This window comes from Eleutherodactylus coqui, chromosome 7 (genome assembly GCF_035609145.1).
Source record: "Eleutherodactylus coqui strain aEleCoq1 chromosome 7, aEleCoq1.hap1, whole genome shotgun sequence".
Lineage (NCBI taxonomy): Eukaryota > Metazoa > Chordata > Amphibia > Anura > Eleutherodactylidae > Eleutherodactylus > Eleutherodactylus coqui.
Window position 1 is genome coordinate 100,250,783 of NC_089843.1, and position 19,380 is coordinate 100,270,162.

General features: G+C 42.6%; 1 protein-coding gene across 3 annotated transcripts in view; it reads right to left on the minus strand.

Annotated features, from left to right (window-relative positions):
• The window catches only part of STOX2 (storkhead box 2), a 137,460-nt gene that overhangs the window by 13,823 nt on the left and 104,257 nt on the right, over positions 1-19,380 (minus strand). For all 3 annotated transcript variants that reach the window (XM_066573477.1, XM_066573478.1, XM_066573480.1), the window contains exon 3: positions 16,031-18,293. In XM_066573477.1, coding sequence (XP_066429574.1) covers positions 16,031-18,293 — 2,263 coding nt within the window. The remainder of the gene's footprint in view (positions 1-16,030; positions 18,294-19,380) is intronic.

Consider the following 19,380-nt stretch of genomic DNA (forward strand, 5'->3'; position numbering starts at 1 on the left):
GGAGAGTCTAGGAATTCAAGTGATAGACACAAGGACTAAATCTAATCTGAATTTATAACCCATTACACGGACACTTCACACCACCATCAGAGACTCCCGATCAATGATATCCTAAGTCATCACCTTTTAGCCTTCCATAAATCCACAATTCCAACTTTTATTGTGCTGGCTTATTTTCACCCCATGTCTTCATGTAACATCATGCAAAAGTTATGCAATTCTCTTTTTCAATTTCTAATGCCCGAAGAAGGAGCCTCTGTGCTCTGAAAGCTTGAAAATATAATTTTTCTGGTTAGCCAATAAAGGTATCACTTCTATAATACTTATATCTCTTCTGTACACGTATTTGACATCACATACACAGACTCAATTGAGGCCCAAAGACTAGAAGAACTCTCTGGTCTGGAATTGCAAACTCATATACAGTACTTCCAGACTGAAAAGGCCAGAGTAGTCCTCTGTACTAATCAAACATCCAACATCATATAGAGCCATGTTCATATTTGGTGATAGAATATAGCCAAGGAGCAGATGTGAAGGACTGCATGATGGTCTGAAATGCGTCAGAGGGGTTTAATTTGTCTTTGTTACGTGTGGTGCTGGGATCTGTAGTTCTAGGCTTCTTAGCAGCACAGTTACAGGTGGTTGAGGGTTAATTGAGCTGGCTGGGTGTGGTACTTCCTGCTAGCCAATCTCCTGGGTCTGTGCTCACATATAAACCCAGCTCCTGGTCAGTCTGTCTCTGGTGTTCACAGTGAGCAGTCATGAATCCTTGTCTGTTGCAAGCTTGCTGTGTGATCTGTGTCTTGCTGGTTCATGTCCGTTTGTATGTTTAAATTCTGTCAGTTTTGTGTTAGCTTGCTGTATGACCTGCTATCTGTGTCCTGTCCTGTTGCAGTGTGCTGTGTGAACTCTGTCCAGTTCTGCTGGACTCCTGGTTAGTGTAGGGACTAGCAGTATAACCAGGAGCCATGAAGTGGCCCGCTAGCTTTCACATCTTGTACAAAATGTCAACTAATACCTGGTATTTATATTCAGCTTCCTATCTGTTACTAGTGGTTGCATTTTGTATGCTGTGTATCCTGTTGTACAGTCCCTGTCATGTGGCATGTGAATGCATCCTGTTCTGGTGTGTGGTTCCTAGGATCAGCTTATTGGGGCAATGTCCCAGCTTAGGTAGGGCCAGGTCATTCCCCTTGTAGCACAGGGACAGTTTGCCAGCAACCTGTGAACTCATCCAGTCCCTTTTGGGTATGATCGTGTGGGCCCCATGCTTAGTTTGCCCACACGATCGTAACAGTCTAATTGCGATTTTACTAATTCAAAATAAAGGATGTGTTTTTATGGATGCTGGATCTTTCTCGCCTGTTCCTGAATCTATGTGATATCCAACAAATTTGTGCATCTTGGACGATGAGAGAGGGCTCGGCGGGTGACAGGGGGGGAGCTGAGATGTGTGAGCTGTCATGGGGATGGCCTGGTACACGGGGAGAGGAGACTACAGCCCAGGGAAGGGGGGGGGGCGTAGGATGGGCGGTGAGAGCAGAGTCGGCGGGGGAGCGGAGATGTGTGAGCTGTCAGTAGGATGGCCAGTACGTTTGTGTATGGGTAGACAAGTACGAGATGTACAGACATGGGCGTGGGAAATTTGTGAAGGTGTATGTGCAGGAGCCAATTGGCAGCTGTGGTCGTGACCCGGGCGGTATCTGTAGCTCAGCCCGACCAATCCAATTCTTCTGGTGGAGACATACTACACTAGTACCCCTAAATTCATCAATTTACCATTCTAGACCAAAAGCATGTTATTGTTAACCCCTTCACTACCCTAGACCATGCAGTTCTATTCACTGCATATTATGCACGCAAAGATTGCGAGCATAATATGCTGTGTGAATACACACGTGTGAACAAGCCCTTAATATACAGTCTTTCAATTACTATTGGCCCTTTGAAGGCAACCATAAGCCTGATGTGGCTCATGGTGAAAATAAGTTCGACACCCCTGCTTTAGACCATCAGGGCTGTTACTAAGGAAGTTTTCACTAAAATTCAACACCCTAGAAAAATGTAGATGTTTTTTGCTACTGCAGACCTCAAGGAACTTTATTATTAACCTCTATAATAATGCAGACAACTGGAAAACCTACCATAAACCTCCCTCACCACACCACTAGACTGTTGAGGATGTTAAAATAGGAGTATGATTAAAACATGATAACCACTAAAATAACAGAAATTTCATCACCATGCTCCTTCGCTATGGATATTAAATTTAACTCATAAAATAACCTAGGCCATGAGGGATAGCGTGTGTTAACTTCTAGAACATCTTGGATCACTAAGAATATTCAGCATAAACTGCTAAGCCTTCTCGAGATCACCATCACCTGAGATATTCATATTAATTCCCCTTTTATAAGTCATAAAAGTTTAGTGTCAAAGTTTTATTGCAAAGAATATACTGCAGAAGCAAACATATGCGTACATTCAATAGTGATCCCCTCACAGGAGGTTGTGCAATATCGAACATAAACGGGGGTCAGGGGAGGGATATAATTTGCAGTTTACAGTAAGAAGGCCACATAAAATTGTATGTGAATCGTGATGTGCAGATATCCAGACAGCATTGTTAGGCTTGAGTTTTTTTCCAAGGGTGGTTGAGCCATCTGCATAGCTATCTGCAGGGAGAAAAACAGGGGAAACTTTAAGGTGATAGCGTAATAAGCTTGTCATAGGTCAAGAGTGGTTGAGTTAGCTAACCACGGTTTTCAGATCACCTAAAATTGATCAAGTACATCACTTATGGTTAACATTTATGTGTGTAGATATTCAATTTTTGACCATGCAGAAGGAAGTGATAGAACATGTCTATTTGGCTGTGATATGAATTCTGGTGTCTAGAGAAGAGCAAAAAACTAAATAGTGGGTTCTTTACTGCCAAGAAGTTTGTCTCTTGTGAGCATCGCAGTAGGTGATAAAGGGATAGTCTTCCTAATAAATGATCGGGCATGTCCACCAAATGTGCTATACAATTGTAGTGGCCCAGAGTTAGTGGAGCCCCTCCATGATGGTTTATGTCTGTTTTGTGTCACTGTATTGTCAGTGTCTTATCTGTGGTATGCATTTGATTTATGTGGATTGCATGGCTGCAGGAATGCAAGAGTTAATGTCTGGTATGTGGCGTTTTGTCTGAAAAATGTAATGTTTTGTGAGTCATGTGACTAGGTTTTATATATATGTTTATGAGAATGCAATGCGAGGGTGTCTAGGTAGTCAGTCTGCTAAAAGTGAGGAGCCAGTCTGTGTGTGGAGCGTGGAGGAGGCCGAGCGATGACCTGATGCTTTGGACTTAAGGTAACCCCCGGTTACTACCCCTGTGATCTGCCCTAGTAGTAACTTGGTTGGGTACCGAGCTACCCCCAAGGGAGTAGATGGTAGAGCCCCGTGACAAGACCTTTCTCTACCCTGCTGTCTTCTCAGCTGTAGGCCCACTCCTCAGACGCTGCACAATATGTCAGCAGGAACATCACATCCTCAGTAGCAATGGTAGGAAATTGAAATGTATATTTTATGGAGGGGAGTCTGGATATAGTAAGTGTTTTGGAGAAGTTTTGTGGTTCTGTGGGACTTCCAGGAGCACACTGCTGCCGATGTGGTTGATTTGGCTGATCCTCTGCATGTAAATGCGAGCCCCTCTTGCTGGAGGGTGCTGATCATTTATCCATTTGCCATTTATCTTATTCCCTTTTAGAAGCCTGGTGCTTGGAGTCATGCATGTTCTGTTTTGGTGTTACTTGCATGCATGAGGTTGTGGGTGGGGTTCCCTCATCTGTTGGTGTGAACAGCAACATATTTGGTTTGTATGTTCTTTCCTTGTCTTCTGTTTCTGCCAGTTTCCATCTAGGATGAGCCAGGACCCTAGGTTCCAGTGTGGGGCCATCTCTATTGGGACGATCACCCAACTTGCAAGTAGGTCTCTGTTTAGGTTTAAGTGGTCTTGTTGGAGTAGGGGTAAACAAGGCAATGAGGATCCTTGACGTGGCTTTTCAGCTTATGTGCTTTGGCCAAAGCACTAACTAATACCTCATGTTCGTCAGTTATTCCATTTGCTGATGTATGTTGGTGTTCTTGGTAAGTGTTTTGGCGTTTGTCAGTTGTTATTTAATGTTTGCTCACACATCCGTTTATCTGTCTTAGCATTACAGTTCTGTTGCTGTTGGTTGTTTGCATGTTTGCTCAGTTTCTAATGTTGTTAGTGTTCTGCGTGTATGCACGTTTCATTCTTCTATCCAGTCCTTGTTTGAGTTGTGTCCTGGGTGTATGCACGTCTCATTCTTCTATCCAGTACTTGTTTGGGTTGTGTCCGTTTAGGTCATTCTTCCTACGGCCTGCATGGACGTAGCATAATGACCACCCTTCTATTTACGTTCACCCTGGACGTGGTGCGTCTTATACTCAAGGTGAATGTGACAAGTTTAAGTGAGGTTTCTGTCAAAGAGATTTAATTTGCTGCTCCCAGAGAGGGCGCTATAACAATGGTGCAATTACTCTAGTGCAGTGATCCCCAGCCACTGGCTTGGGAGCCACATGTGGTTCATGACCGCTTGATATGTGGCTTGCTATAAAATTTCTGAGTTATGGCCTTATGTACCTGCAAATGACATTATTGCAGGTATTTATTAACCACTGAATAATGCCAATATGAGTGGTATATTAACCCTTTCCAATCCAATTTGTATCCTGGTTTTCCTAGGGGGCTTACTCTTTTTCTGCCGTTAAACAGCACTATATGCTGACTAAAGCCAGTACTGCATGAGGTGACACGTTGGATAGGCTCCGACAGCAGAGAGGCTGGCAATATAGAGTAAGAGAACCCCCGATGGATGTCTTCCAACATCGGAGCTGTACAGCCTTAAATCATAATGTCTTCAGAGGTCAGACAGTGGATTGGAAAGGGTTAATAGTGTCAAATTTGTGTTGAAATATGTATTAGAAAATGTTTGCAAATGTGTCATTTCTAGTTTATCCATATTTAATATACCTATTTTTTATTTCTAAGTTAAATGTGGCTCCCGACCATCACTCAAATTTGCGGCTCGCAAGGTACACAAAGTTAAGGATCTCTGCTCTAGTGTGAGAATTCTGCAAAAATTGTCCTCTCATTGCTCCATAAGCCCTTCATTTTCTGCCCTGTTGTGGGGAATTAAAAGTTGAATGGAGATGTAATAAGATACCTCGGCCAAGGGGATCGTTTTGGAATATACGTTCAAAAACAATCTAGTTATTCTTTGGCGTATTAGTTCCAAAAATGAGCTGCTTAGTAGAAAGACTGCTTAAAAAGTATAAAAATTTCATTCAGTTTGAGCATTTTGCCTGGTGGGGATGAATAGTTACCCATGACAATTTATAGATAAAATATTCTGGAAACTGTCTTCCTTTTCTGGACATGTAAGCCTATTCTGCAATTACCAAGTGACGATATTAAAGCTTAGTCCTTGGGAAGGGGGTGGGGGCATTAAATTAGAGGAGATATGCAGTAATGGGGAAAGGTGTGATTGAAGTTTAAAATGAATGTGTTTTTGAATATGTGATCTAGTAGGGAGCCGGTAGCCCACAAACATCCTCCTAAGGTGTAGAGAACCAGCAGAAATGATCTGAGAGCCAAGCATCTAGGATCATCTGCTAGAGTGGATACTAAAGGCCCATTTACACCCAACAATTGTCACTCAAAAATCGCTCAAAGCCGTCTTTTGAACGAGAATCTTTAGGTCTAAATACACGGACATCGTGCAGTTTTTGTGCATGAGTCATTCCTCGCTCAATTCTAGTTTTCTTGAATTTAGCAATGAACTCTTATCAGTGGTACAGGCTGTTATCACAGTCGGCAGCACTGATAAGATTCTTACAGCCCGTGTCCCGCTGGTAGTTCACAGTGGGATGCCGGCTGTAATAGTGGAGATAAATACAGCTGTTTGCTTATGCAGAACAGCTGTATTGTTCTCTGAGCGATAGCAGCGGTGTTCCACTCTGCCTGCATAGCTCTTTAGTAACTACTTAGCAACTAAAGACTATGCAAAGATGATTCCTCAAAACTGTCACTCAAACGATCGTTTGAGCGACTTTTCAGCGATCATCTCTCAGTGTAAACGGGGTCTTAGATATAACATTTCAGAGGTGATTTCGACTATAGTAAATAATGGTACTGTAAATTGTGAAGCTACTTCTAGTGATTGAAAGTTGACCCAGTGCTGCAATGGGAACTTGAAGGGTCGCCATCAGAAATGTATGGGCTCCATATTGTTAGATTGGTAAGAGCCCCCTCTTACATATTTTTATGCAGCCTTTAATTCCTGACAACACATGTACCAATCAACCAGTCAAGACAACACACATTAATTAGCCTCTTAACATACTCTCACAGCACATAATTTAAAACCCCTATGGGGGTAGAACAAAACGTCTTGATGCACAAATATAAACACAATCACAAAATACAGACATCCACATATATGGATGCTTCCTACATACATGTGTAGATACAGATAGAAATTAAAACATGCGTGAATACAAAAAAATTTTCTGATTACACAAGGACAAGGTACTGCAGCGGTACTCATTAGGCAAAGCTGGATTCCCATTTGCTGATTTTGTTACTATATTGCACTGATTTTAACAAACACACACAGTTTGAAAAAATTGTAGGAAAAGCAAAAAAAAAAAAAAAAACAAACACAAAAATTGCATGTGTGATAAATTAAAATACATGGCATAAGATGGATAAGGAAGACCAAGTAATGAGTTACATAATATTTTAGTAGGCTTAGATAAAAGTGTCCAAACAGTTTTGTTTAGTTGCAGTTTTTAAAAATTGCAGCAAAAAAAAAAAAAAAAAAAAGGCAACCAATCACCAGAGCTCTGGTGCCAGTAACCACAGCACGAGGGGTAAGGATGTGGAAGAGAAACCTAAAGAAAGTAACAGCATGTTAGACTCCTGCTCATAGTCTCAGTAGCAGCAGTCTGATGGGTAATGCAACTGCCAAGAGGTGCCACGCTCAATGGATTACAGCACCCACCTAACCTGTTCCCTTGCACTATAAATTCACTAAATAATACAATACCCAATCTATTGTGCTGGAGCTCATTTAGCTGCAATGATAATCTGGCTCAGAGTCGAAAGGACCATTTACACGCAACAATTATGCTCAAAATTTGCTCAAAAGCCATAGTCTGAGTGATACTTGTTGTGTGTAAATGCTCCCATCTTTAACTCTTTGGCTAAATGATGATTTTTAGGTGAGCATAAAATCCATCATTCAACAGAAGAGAAGATAACACAGACTGCATGCTGTGTTTGCTGTCCATGGTGCTGTATTATCCAAAGGAGTTACTGATTACATTGTATGCAGCTTGCAGCCCTACTGCTGAACAAAGGAGCTGAATGCAGAGAACAGACCACCTGCTGTTCTCCGCATACAGGTCCCAGAGGCACATTTACAAGCAAATGAAGGTGATAAGCTGCTAATGGATATTAGTGTCCATTAGTAGTTTATGCCAAACAATCACGCAATGTTTTGAATGGTTATCTTTGAGTATAAATGGGTTTAACCTGTTTAGAACCAGCCACAGTAAATTTACGGCGGCTGGTCCTGGGCTTAGAGCACCGCCAATAGTAAAATTAAGCCCAGGACCAACCGCTCAATGAGCACTGTATGGGGAAAGTGAAAGTAACATGTACTTTCACTACGGGGGCCTCGGGGGGTCATGTGACCTCCTGGGATTCCCTGCTACTGCAGAGCTGGAGGGTCAGACTAGACCCTGGCAGCTCTGCAGGTGACTAATGTCACCACAGGGGTTGCTTCCCCCTGTACCTAGGGCTCCTATGGATGCCCCAGCTACAGTGGGAAAGTGTCAAATAAAGAAAAAAAAAAAATCTGAATGTCCCCCAGAGGTCTTATATGACGTCATGGGGGACACAGATAGTAAAAAAACATAATTACATAAATAAGTAAAACAAAATAACAGAACGAAACAACAATACATACATAAGAAACAGAATCACACAAAGCAGACGCCAACAAAAACCGTCGCCGTATGCGCCATGTGAACCAAAACCATACATACTATATATCAAAACATCCCAAACAAATAGAGGAACCCATTCCCATACTTTATTTTAGTGTAAATATAAACATTTTTTAAAAATTATAAACGTTAAAAGAAGATTTTTTTTAGCTTCTTACCCACAATAAAACTAAAAAACGAAAAAAAAGGCAGTGAAAAAGATATAAAAAAATAGCCCTATATGCCATGGAAAAAAAAAACGCAGCAAAAATAATTTTGGTAGCTAAAGGAAAAAAAAAATAGAGCAGTAAAACCGCCACAAGGGTAAAATCCCTAAAAAGTGTCTGGTCCTTAAGGTACAAAACAGCTTGGTCCTTAAGGGGTTAAAATTGCTTGCTGTATAGCTGGGCCAAGAGGACGAATGATTGAAGTAGCAAATGTTCATTCCCATAGGTTGATTTTCGGCCAGTGTAAAAGAAAATTAAACAAGCGCTGATCAACATGCATGCGGATACATACTTTTTACTTGGAGCCGAGAATTTAGCCTGTGTGAAAGGACCATAAGGGTCCTTTTATATATTGCGATATTGGCTGATAACAAGCTCATTTAACTGGTCTTTAGGCAGTCTGATTCAAACTGTATGGAGGTTGAACAATCGTTCGTCTGCCATAAAGTTTCACTCTTTTGGCTGCATGCCCCCCATTTACACAAGGAGATGTGCTACTAATAATGAACAAAAGTTCTGATCAGTTTTCATGTAAAATAATAAGAATCAGTTTATAAAAAAAGAATTTATACAAAATAAAAATAAAAAAATCAATCTATCCATCACTTACTACATGATAGATCGTTCAGTAGATGGCACGGAATACTGGAGAGATGGGAGGTACATTATTAACCATGTCCCCATATACAAATGTAGTATAATTAATTGATCAGGGTGATGAGTCCTCTGTAGTTGTTTTCTATGGAGGAAAATCCTTACTACTGGGATACAAACAGTCAAATTTGCTCGTAGGCTGGCATACTTCGCTCCTACAGTCTACAGAATTGTCTGCACCCCTGAGTTAGGCTGCCTCCACACTGGCAAGAAAATTGCGCAATATTTGTGTGTTGTAAGACTTTTGAATGGGGTCATACACATGATGGATGTTTTTCTGCATGGCACCGCGATGCAATGCTATGCAGGAAACAAATCATGGCATGTTCTTTCTTGCTGCGTGCTCTCGCTTCGCAGCGCCTATTGTTTTCAATGCGGACGGCAGCAGCATCGCACAACGTACTAGGTGACAGCCGCGGAGGAGGATTGCTTCTTCCCCGAAGTGGGGAGTGCAATATGGGCCTCGTATCGCGCTCGCCAGTGTGAAGTTAGCCTTAAGAAACTGATATTTCTGTTATTTAGTCCGGATTCACACAAATCGTATTTGCGCACAAAAAACTTGCACCTCACAATACTCAGGAAATAGAACCCTTGATTTCAATGGGATCATTCACATGCGTGTAAATGATCCTATTGATCCCCGTCTGCGGCGGAGAGGTAAGTATAGATTTTTTTTTATTTTCGGGACCCTCATTCTAGTAGAAACCGAGGGGGGCTTTTTCAGCATAAAAAATGTGCTGAAAAAGTCAGCTTATACTGGAGTATTTACGGTAATTGTGAATTGCTGGTTAAAAGGGTTTTTTTTTCTTTAAGAGATCTTCTAAACAAATATGCATAAATTGTGTAAAATCTGTAGTTACAAGGGTTGTCTCATGACTAAATATTATATTTCTCTGCAAAATCATACAACTTTTCAATTGGAATCATTAACAGGACCAACTCACTGCTGTGGCCAGATATGGCTGTTACATACTTATGACGCCCCCTGGTGTTCTTGATTCCCTTCTCACAATGCTTTCATAATGTGTTTAGTTTTGGTTCCAGATGAAAAATTATGTTTTGTGTGAAGTAAAAGAAATGTCTAATTGTGCGACAATTCCTATAAAGCACTTGTATGGTGCAATTATACGAGCCGCCCCTGCTGTGTAATGCTGTTCGGAGCAGTACAAATGTATGTGTCCTTATTAAATAGTGCAGCAATTACATATGTATCTATTCAGAACCCTACAGACTCTTTCACTTGGGATGGAGCTGGCAGTGGAATTTACCATTGCGTGTAAAATTCTGCACCAAAATTTGCATGTCTAAGGCCTCATGTCCACGGGCAAAAGAAGAATTAAAATCCGCAGCGGATTTTAACTCTTCTCCTGCCCGCGGATCCGCATCCCAAAGGGATGCATTGACCACCCGTGGGTAGATAAATACCCGCGGATGGTCAATAAAAGTGATTTTTTTTAAAAAACGGAGCATGAAAAAATCTGGACCATGCTCCATTTAGGTGCGGGTTTTTACTCACCTACTCCGGATCTTCCCTTCGCCGCGGCTTCATCTTCTCTCCGTCGCGGCTGGATCTTTTTTCTTCGGGCCGGCACATGCGCGGGGCACGCAACCGACATGCCCTGTGCATCTGCCGGGCCGAAGAAAGAAGATCCGGCCGCGACGGAGAGAAGATGAAGCCGCGGTGAAGGGAAGATCCGCAGCGGGCGAGAGGTGAGTTAATTCTTATTTTTATGCCTCATGTCCGCGGGGCAGAAGGGACCCGCTACGGATTCTCCATGGAGAATCCAGAGCGGGCCTGATTTTTCCCATGGACATGAGGCCTAAGGCCTCATGTCCACGGGGAAAATCAGGCCTGCCGCAGAATCTTCATGCAGAATCCTGCAGCGGGTCCCTCCTTTCCCGCGGACATGAGGCCTAAAAAGAAGATTTACTTACCTGTCTGGACGCTGCGGATCTGCCCCCCGTCGCGGACTGATCTTCTTTCTTCGGCCCGGCGGATGTGCTCGGCACGCCGGCAGCGTGCCGCACGCATGCACTGTGCGCTCTATTTTTTTTTTAACTCCTGCACTCCCTCGCCGGAGAGCAGGAATTCAGCTGTGGGTGTGCCGCGGATCTGGACGGCTTCCATAGGCTTCAATAGAAGCCTGCGGGAGCCGCCCCCCTGGTACACCCGCACTAAAAATGGAGCATACCGCGGGTGTTTTCCCGCACACGCAATCCGCGCCTCAGGGAAAAATGACATCCGCAGGTATTTAACTACCAGCAGGTGTCCAATGCATCCCTATAGGGGCGCAGATCACGCATGTGGGTGACCCGCTGCGGATCTGTCCCCGTGGACATGAGGACTAACATGTAGATTTAGATGCAGAATTGAAAATGGCTAAATAGTGCCAGCAATCCGCACCAAAATCGGCACTTAGACATGTGGATTTTGGTATGAATTTCCTCAGTGACAAATTCCACTGCATATTGAGGAACAATTCCATCCCGTGTGAAAGAGCCATTAACCCCTTAGTGACCCAGCCTGTTTGCGGCTTAGTAATGGAGCCAACTTTTGAAAATTTGACATGTGTCACTTTTACATAGAAAAACTCTGTAGAGCTTTACATATCCAAGTAATTCTGACATTGTTTTTTCACCACATATTGTACTTCATTTAGGTGGTAAAAATAGACCGCTAAAATTTGTGTATATTTATAAAAAGCGCCAAAATTGGGAAAATTTTGAAACCTTTTTTATTTTTTCACATTATCAACTGTAAGGCTCATAGGTGTCAGAATGATGGATAACCCTACAAATGACCCCATTTTAAAAATTACACCGCTTAATATATTCACTGAGGGGTTCATGAGTATTTTGACCCCACAGTTTCTTTTCAGGAGTTAATGTGAATTAGAGGAGAAAAAATAAAATTTCATGTTTTTGCAAATATGTCATTTTAAACTAAGGTTTTATTTCATTAGTGCACATGAAAATGGATCCCCCTGTTTGTCCTGTGTTCAGAAACATATCCATTGTGGCCCTAATATTATGTCTGTATGCACAGTGGGGCCCAAACCGAACGGAGCATCAAACTTCAACTGTCTTAACTTGGGAGAAGGCAATCACGTGACAAGAAACCGCTCACTGCGGCCCTCGGTCACTGCTCCAGGCTCTCTGTTACCTTTAGTAGCCAGGAGGTTTTAAATTTCCTGGGCCCTGCCCAGCTTCTGCGCTTGCGCCACTTTGGTGACGGACGCATGCGCCGAAGCTGCGGAAAGGTTCACGGATAAGGATCCGGTCAGGGGACATTGCCGGAGGCCTTAGGTAAGTGATTTCACCTCCCCTCACGGATCCGTGACGGGAGGTGAAACTTGAACTTTTACATGATCACCGTTCTCCATTGGATAACGGCGATCACGTGACCAAGGACCGCCTACCACAGTCCCCCGTGAAATATCCAGGCTCTTGGCTACATTTGGTAGCCAGGAGCAGGAAAATTTTAAATTACCTGGCAATCTACGATGGATGCGTGCACAGAAGCCAGGGTAAGGTCCACTGATAAATCCGGAGGCCTTAGGTATGTTATTTCATCTCCCTTCACGTATATGATTAGTGAGGGGAGATGAAACGTAAACTTTTTTTTTTACACTTTTATTTCACTTTACATGACCCCTGTTATCCATTGGATAATGGCGATCATGTAATGGGGAACCGCATACAGCAATTCCTGGTGACATCTCTCTGCTCTCAGCTACACATGGGAGCTACTAGCCGGGAGCCAGAGAGATTTTACATTTCCCGGGCCGCGAGCCCTTTTGTGCACACGCCCGACGTATGATGTCTGGCACGCCTGCGCAGAAGGTGACGTCAGGTCTTGGAAGGACAAGAACATCGCGGGACATCGCCGAGGATGAAGGTGAGTAGCTTCAGCTCCCCTTATGCATCTGATCCATGAGGGGAGCTGAATCTTTAACTTTTATTTACTTTTCATTCATACAGGGCGATCGTGTGACCAGGGGTTGGTACCCGTGGTCCCCCCAGACAGCTCCAGCTGTCACGTCCACAGTCCACGTGGCTTTAATCCTCAGTGCCAGCGTGTTTTTACAGCCCTCAGGATTAAAGCCCAGCCAGCCAGGACGTAAAAAGGCAATGGGGGGGGGGGGGGGGGGGGGGGAGGTCACTAAGGGGTTGAGGTAACATCACATGGAGTGAATTTGCTGGCAACTTTCCACAGCAAAAATTGGCAGTGAATATGTTTCTGCTTGACAAAGACCCCGTGCGGGTCGAAACGTCGCGCTTATGGAGAAATAAATCAACATTTTGATTTTGCACGCCTGGACTGCTGTAACTCTCTTTACATTTGTTAGACTACACTTAGGAGTCCCTGACTTAGACTTCCATTTGTGACTTGCATTCGGAAACTTGAAAGTCCTAGTGAGTGGGGATAAATCCTGAAGTGTGCTGCGGATTATTTGCGTTGAATAGTGAATATGTAGCAAGTCTGCAGGGGCCAAATCCACACCTGAATGGTACGGATCTTGCCTTAGATTTTGGTTTGGCTTTTGCGGCAGGTTTCAACCTCTGCATTTCAAAGGTTGAGATCTGCTGTCAAAATCCACAGCATAAATATACATGTTGCAAATTTAGAATCTACAGTGTATTTCAAATAATGTTAAGAAAATATTCAGTGGGTCAGAAATGTATAAAATAAAGAAAAAAAATATTAACCTGCTCCAGCAACTCCATGTCCAGCGCAAAGACACCGATTCCTCCCCGTTCAGAACCCAGAAGAAGCTGGCTGTGACCAGTCAGCCAATCACAGGCTTCTGTTGCCATAGATGAATCACTGATGAAGCCTGTGATTGGCTGAGCAATCATACACACATCTGCCCGACAGCTTTTTCTGGGTTCACATTCTGGATGGAGGCGCAACTGGAGTAGGTGAGTATGACTTTTTATGTTATACAGTTCTGATTCACTGAAAATTTTTAAAGGGGTTGTGCCAAGTTAGAAAGTTATTCCCTATCCGCCCAATAGTGGATAACTTTATGATCAATGGGAGTCTGACCACTGGGACCCCAACCAATCACAAGAATGGGGGCCCAGTGAATCTTCACGTAAATGGAGCAGAGGTCGCGCAGGTTCGCTGCTGCTCCATTCACTTTAATGACAGTTCCAGAGAATGCCAAAGCACTTGGAATTCTGTAGTCACTGGTGCTGTCACTGAAGTCAATAAAGCGATTGTATGCCTGTGCAACTTCCACTCCATTCACTTGGGGGCCGACTGGACCCCCAGTATCGGGATCAGTGGGGGTCTCAGCAGTCAAACCCCCACAAATCATAAAGGTATCCCCTATCCTGTGGATATACCTTGGCACAATCCCTTTAAATCCTAGCAAAGTTTTACTTATGCAACACTGGACATAAATTATGGCTGACTGATTAAAATGACTGAATTCCTCTTCGGGGTCAACCAGATCCCTGAAAACAAAAGGCTGGCAATGGATTTGTTTTGTAGCTAGCTTTATTTGTTAATTGTTTATCTACGCAAAGCAAACACTGGTATCGAAATGAAGTAGCCAGTTTAAAGGATTCCTATATAAAAAGTAATGATCACCAAAGAGACAACAGTATATCTGCGATGCACTAAATAACTTGCCTCTGACACCGATCACTACATATGCTACAAAAAATAATACTGACATATCCGGTATTTAAATCTTATAGCAATTATATATATATACCGCTAGGGGCATTTCACATAATAGGGCCTTATCTTCTCTGTACATCACAGGAGTGATAACAGTAATTTTCATAACCAGTCTACTCCTCCAACCAGTCAGAGTGTACATTACAACAACTACAAAACAGTTTTTTTGGGAGGAACACATGACACCAATTAAGGCTATAGTATGTTAAAGGGGACTCTAACTACGGATGACCGCCCCTCAGGATAGGTAGTTGATTGATAGGGGCCCGCTGCTCAGAATCCCAGCGATCAGCTAATACCTCCTAAAAGATTCCCGACACCTCACTGTGGTCAGGACTGTACATCCCACCCTGTAGTAGTTCAAGTCCCAGAACACCCCTTTAAGTACTCCTAGTGGGTCAGTTAGAGCAAGTATTAGTTTTCGCTAAGAATATCACTGTAAAGTAATTGCGTCCCAATCTTATCAACAATAACTTTATTCACAGCTATCAAAGAGACAAATTTATATTAAGTCTGAAAAAACCTTAGAAATAAAATAGATGTTTTCATTTTAATTTCATATAATGAACAGAACCCCTCAATTCCATGTGTCTTTGTAAAAACTATAATGAAAAAACGTTTAGTACCGTGTTAGCCAGTAGAGCAGAATATGATTGTTCCGAGCAAGAGAAACCACGTAATCTTGTGGATATGATACCTTTTAATGGCTAACAAAAATACATGATGTTATAGCTAGCTTTCCAACCTCTCAGGATTCATCCTCAGGCATAATGAAATAGATCCATAAGTACGTGTATATATATTCATGCCTCTTTGGAACTATTTCATTATGCCTGAGAAAGAATCCTGAGAGGTTCGAAAGCCATTAAAAAGGTGTCACACCTACAAGATTACTTGGTTTCTCTTGCTGGGAACAGTCACATTTTATAAAAACCTGTATAGATGCAATTTTATAATCTTGGCATTAAACATCAAGTCATAGCGATTAAATATTAAAAACACTGGAAATGTAGAACAGTTTTGAAAAGTGTATTATAATATATAAAAATCTAATGAAAAATGTGTTTCAGTTGCCATGACACAGGTCCAGTAAAAATATTTTTTGAGTCCCCTAGATTTTGCAGAAAGAGCACCACTAGTATAAGGTCTGAATTACAGTGGTGGTACTTCGGTTCTACTCATGACATGATACACAATTTAAAAAACAAAAAAACATCCCCCAGGAAGACCTAAAAAACCTAAATGAAATACTCAAGTGGCATAGACCTGAATTCAAATGTAATATACGAATATCCCAATTAACACATGCCTACAATGAAGGAGTCCATGCATTCATTTCATACACATTCCGGATACCTAGAACATGTCACACACTTGAGATGCTAGATTTCCTTACCGTGGGGAGTTAAATCCACTATCTACAGTAATGCTGCTACTGTCCATGCTGTCCAAACGAGCCGAGTGTGTGGCCCTCTGGCTGCCACTGCTATCTGTTTCCTTTGGATTCAGAAGTGTGAGGTTTTTCTCGAACTTCCTTTGTAAATCCCTTTCCTTCTCCCGTTGTAGCAGCCACTGCATTGTCCCCACGTCATCTCTATTTTTTTCCTCCTCTGTTGGTTTCTGCGTCCCTTCCTCCGACTCGTCATCTTCAGACACATTGTAGTAATCAAAAGAGGCTTCTTGATTTCCTGCTGGCTCTTGAGGCCTGGGTGAGACGGCAAGGTTTGGGGTGACTGAGGTGGTAATAGGTTGCTCAAAGTTCTCGATGCTTGCTGGCAGTGTTTCAGGAGAAGTCTTTTGGTGTGATTTCAGTAAACCCACACCTGATTTATGAAAACTGTTCACAGATAGGCTATTGTGCAAAGGTTTGAATAAAGTATCCTTACTGAAGATTTCTTTCCTTTTGTCAAGGCTGCTCGATTCTGCATTATGATGTGGCACCAACCTCCCATTTGCAATCAACTCTGGACTTTGACTAGTTGCAGCAACTGATAGACCACTAACAGTACCTTTTGGTGAATCATCTTTGTATTCCCCTTGTTCTCTGGCTATATGTTGTTGTGGCTTCTCAGCAGGAGAAAGTCTTTTTAAGCCTTCTGTGAGACTTGGCATGTCAATGTCCTCCTTATTTTTTCCTAAAGGGGATGGAGCAGTGAGAATTGTTTCACTAGATGTATTACACTGAAAATAGTCATCTGCTGTTTTTTTGGAACAAGAGTTAAGTTCGCTGTATGACGATAAAGTCTCTGGAAGCTTGCCTTGTTCCAACAGGCTACATGATTTAGGGGTATCGGCACCACCGCTAGCTAGTTCAGGAACGCATGGATCTTTGTAAGATAGAGTCCTTTGATGACTCAAACTACTATGCGATGGCCTTAAAGTACCATCATCTATATAAGACTGGCTTGGTGTTTTTTCATCAAGACTGCAGCCCTCACCTAGGTCATCTGGCGTACCTAAAGAAGCACCACTTAGAGGACCCTTTGAGTTGTCCATAGACCTAGACCTTTCCTTGGCTTTACTTGACCTTTCATTTCGTGACCTCCTATCTTGTGTATGGCTGTGGCTTCGATGGACCTTAGAATGGGAACTCCCCCTTGAGGGTTCAGGAAAAGGCATTTCAGTCCTCCTTTTGGCCAATTCACCAGACACGTCCCATTCTGGTGTAACGGGAAAATGAGATTCTATCATATTTGGATTACTGAGTACTACAAAATTCTCTCCGCCTTTGCGCTCCATTATGAAACAACCTTCCCTTGGCGATCGATTCCGCGGATGATAAAATTCATACTCTCTCTCTCCAGGTAAGTCTAAGTGGGATCCTTCGGAAGGGTCACCTTTGGAAGCCCTATTCTTGCTATGTGACCGAGATTTTCCATGAGTTTTTCTATGTGTCCTGCTCCTTCTGCTTCGTCCACTATGATGAGCTGATGAACCAGCTTTACTTCTCTGAGATTTTTCTTCTTCAAGTTTTTTCATTAGTGCAGTGTGCCTCACGACATTTTCCACTGTTAAATCTGGGTTTATTCGTCTAATGATTTCCATCTCTACTTCCCGGGGTATAGTATTTGGTGTGTCCTCATCTCTAAGAGGCCATTCCTCAGGAGGAAATTGGGCTGAAAAATTAGCCAGCTGTTTTGCCTTGTCCTTTTTAAAACTCAGCCTGAACAATTTTAGACCAAATTTTTTAGATGGCTTTTCCCCATCTTTAGGTTTTGAGAGGGTTTCTGTTTTATATGAATAATTTATGGTACTTTTGCTTTTCTCTGTAGGGGGTATCTGGCACAATGAAGGGGGACAATATGAGTCTTTGCAGTCTTTTGCAGCTTTCCTTTGTAAGGTAGATGCATGGATGCTATGCATATCTTCTCTGCAGCAATGACAAGAGTCGCAGTGGTTTTTGGAGAGAGTTCTGTCCCTGACACATCCTGAAGGGGATGGCGTAATAGTTCCTGGTTGTGGAGAGGTACACTGAGACCGGTCAGGTATCCTCTCATCCAAATGGTACCATTTACTGTTAGTTCTTATAAGGGATGGGGTTATGAAATAAGTCTGTGGCGTCACTATAAAGTATCCATCTGGAGTAGGATAGATTTTCCTTTCTCGGACAAGCATATTGAGTGTATGTCGCAGGATCTCAGGGCTTGGGGTTGGTACACCTAAATGAAAACATCAACAAGAAGAATGTTAGATTCATAGTATACAATATAATACACATATTTCTACAAAGCATTTGACCATAAGATTAATCTATTATTATGCAGTATGACTACTAGGACTATACTGTAAAGTACACAGAAGATTCGAGAAAAGAAAAAGTTAGGCCTGTAATGGTCCAAATCATGGACTGTGTGACCAGATCTTTCCAATTCCTGTTGCTTTGATTCTACTTGCAACGTGCAGCTATGCTTATACAAGGCATGGAGAAAATAGAAGATGGTAGGTATAAAGGGTTTTTAAAATGTAGATCACTTAGTACTATATTGAACCAAATCTATGCAGCAAAAAACAAAGTCAGCACTTCCACCAAATAAATTAAATAAGAAAGTGCACATAAGCCATGGCTGCAACAAATATAATAACAGAAACACACAACAAATACAATAACAGAAACACATGCTTTAGGGCTCATGCCTACGGCCGGGTCGGATTCCGCCTGCGAAATATCGCAGCGTTATTAGACCTGGCACTCTCTCCAGAGACCCTATACTCACCTCTCCGGATCTGCCACGAGTGTCTCGCCCAGCGAGCCGGAGTGCAGTACAGCGCATGACGCACTGGCGCTGGGCAGTGACGCGGATTCTCCAGTTTGCTCCCAGCGGAAGTATTGCGAGACGGACAGCTTTCATTGACTGCAATGAAAGCTGCCCGCACGATTTTTTCGCATAGAATAGAACATGCTGCGATTCTCCCCCACGAGCGTAAAATCACAGTTGATTTCTGCTCGTGGGCAGGGGAGAATCATTTACCACAGCATGTCTTTGGGCGGACACTGCTGCGGGATTCACGGTGGGTGTCTGACCGCGAATTCCGCAGCGATAATCCGTCCGTCGGCATTAGCCTTTAGGAACCTATTCAATAAGGTTTGTCTGGACGTGGCAGATGAGCCCAAATGTTTTGATCAAAATGGGAGCTAAGAACCTTGCATTTTTATGTGCTTAGCATAAACAGTTTAGCAATTTTAGTCAGATATTAAGGCTACGTTTACAAACAGTCAAAATCCGCTGTTTATTTTGGTCTGTCACT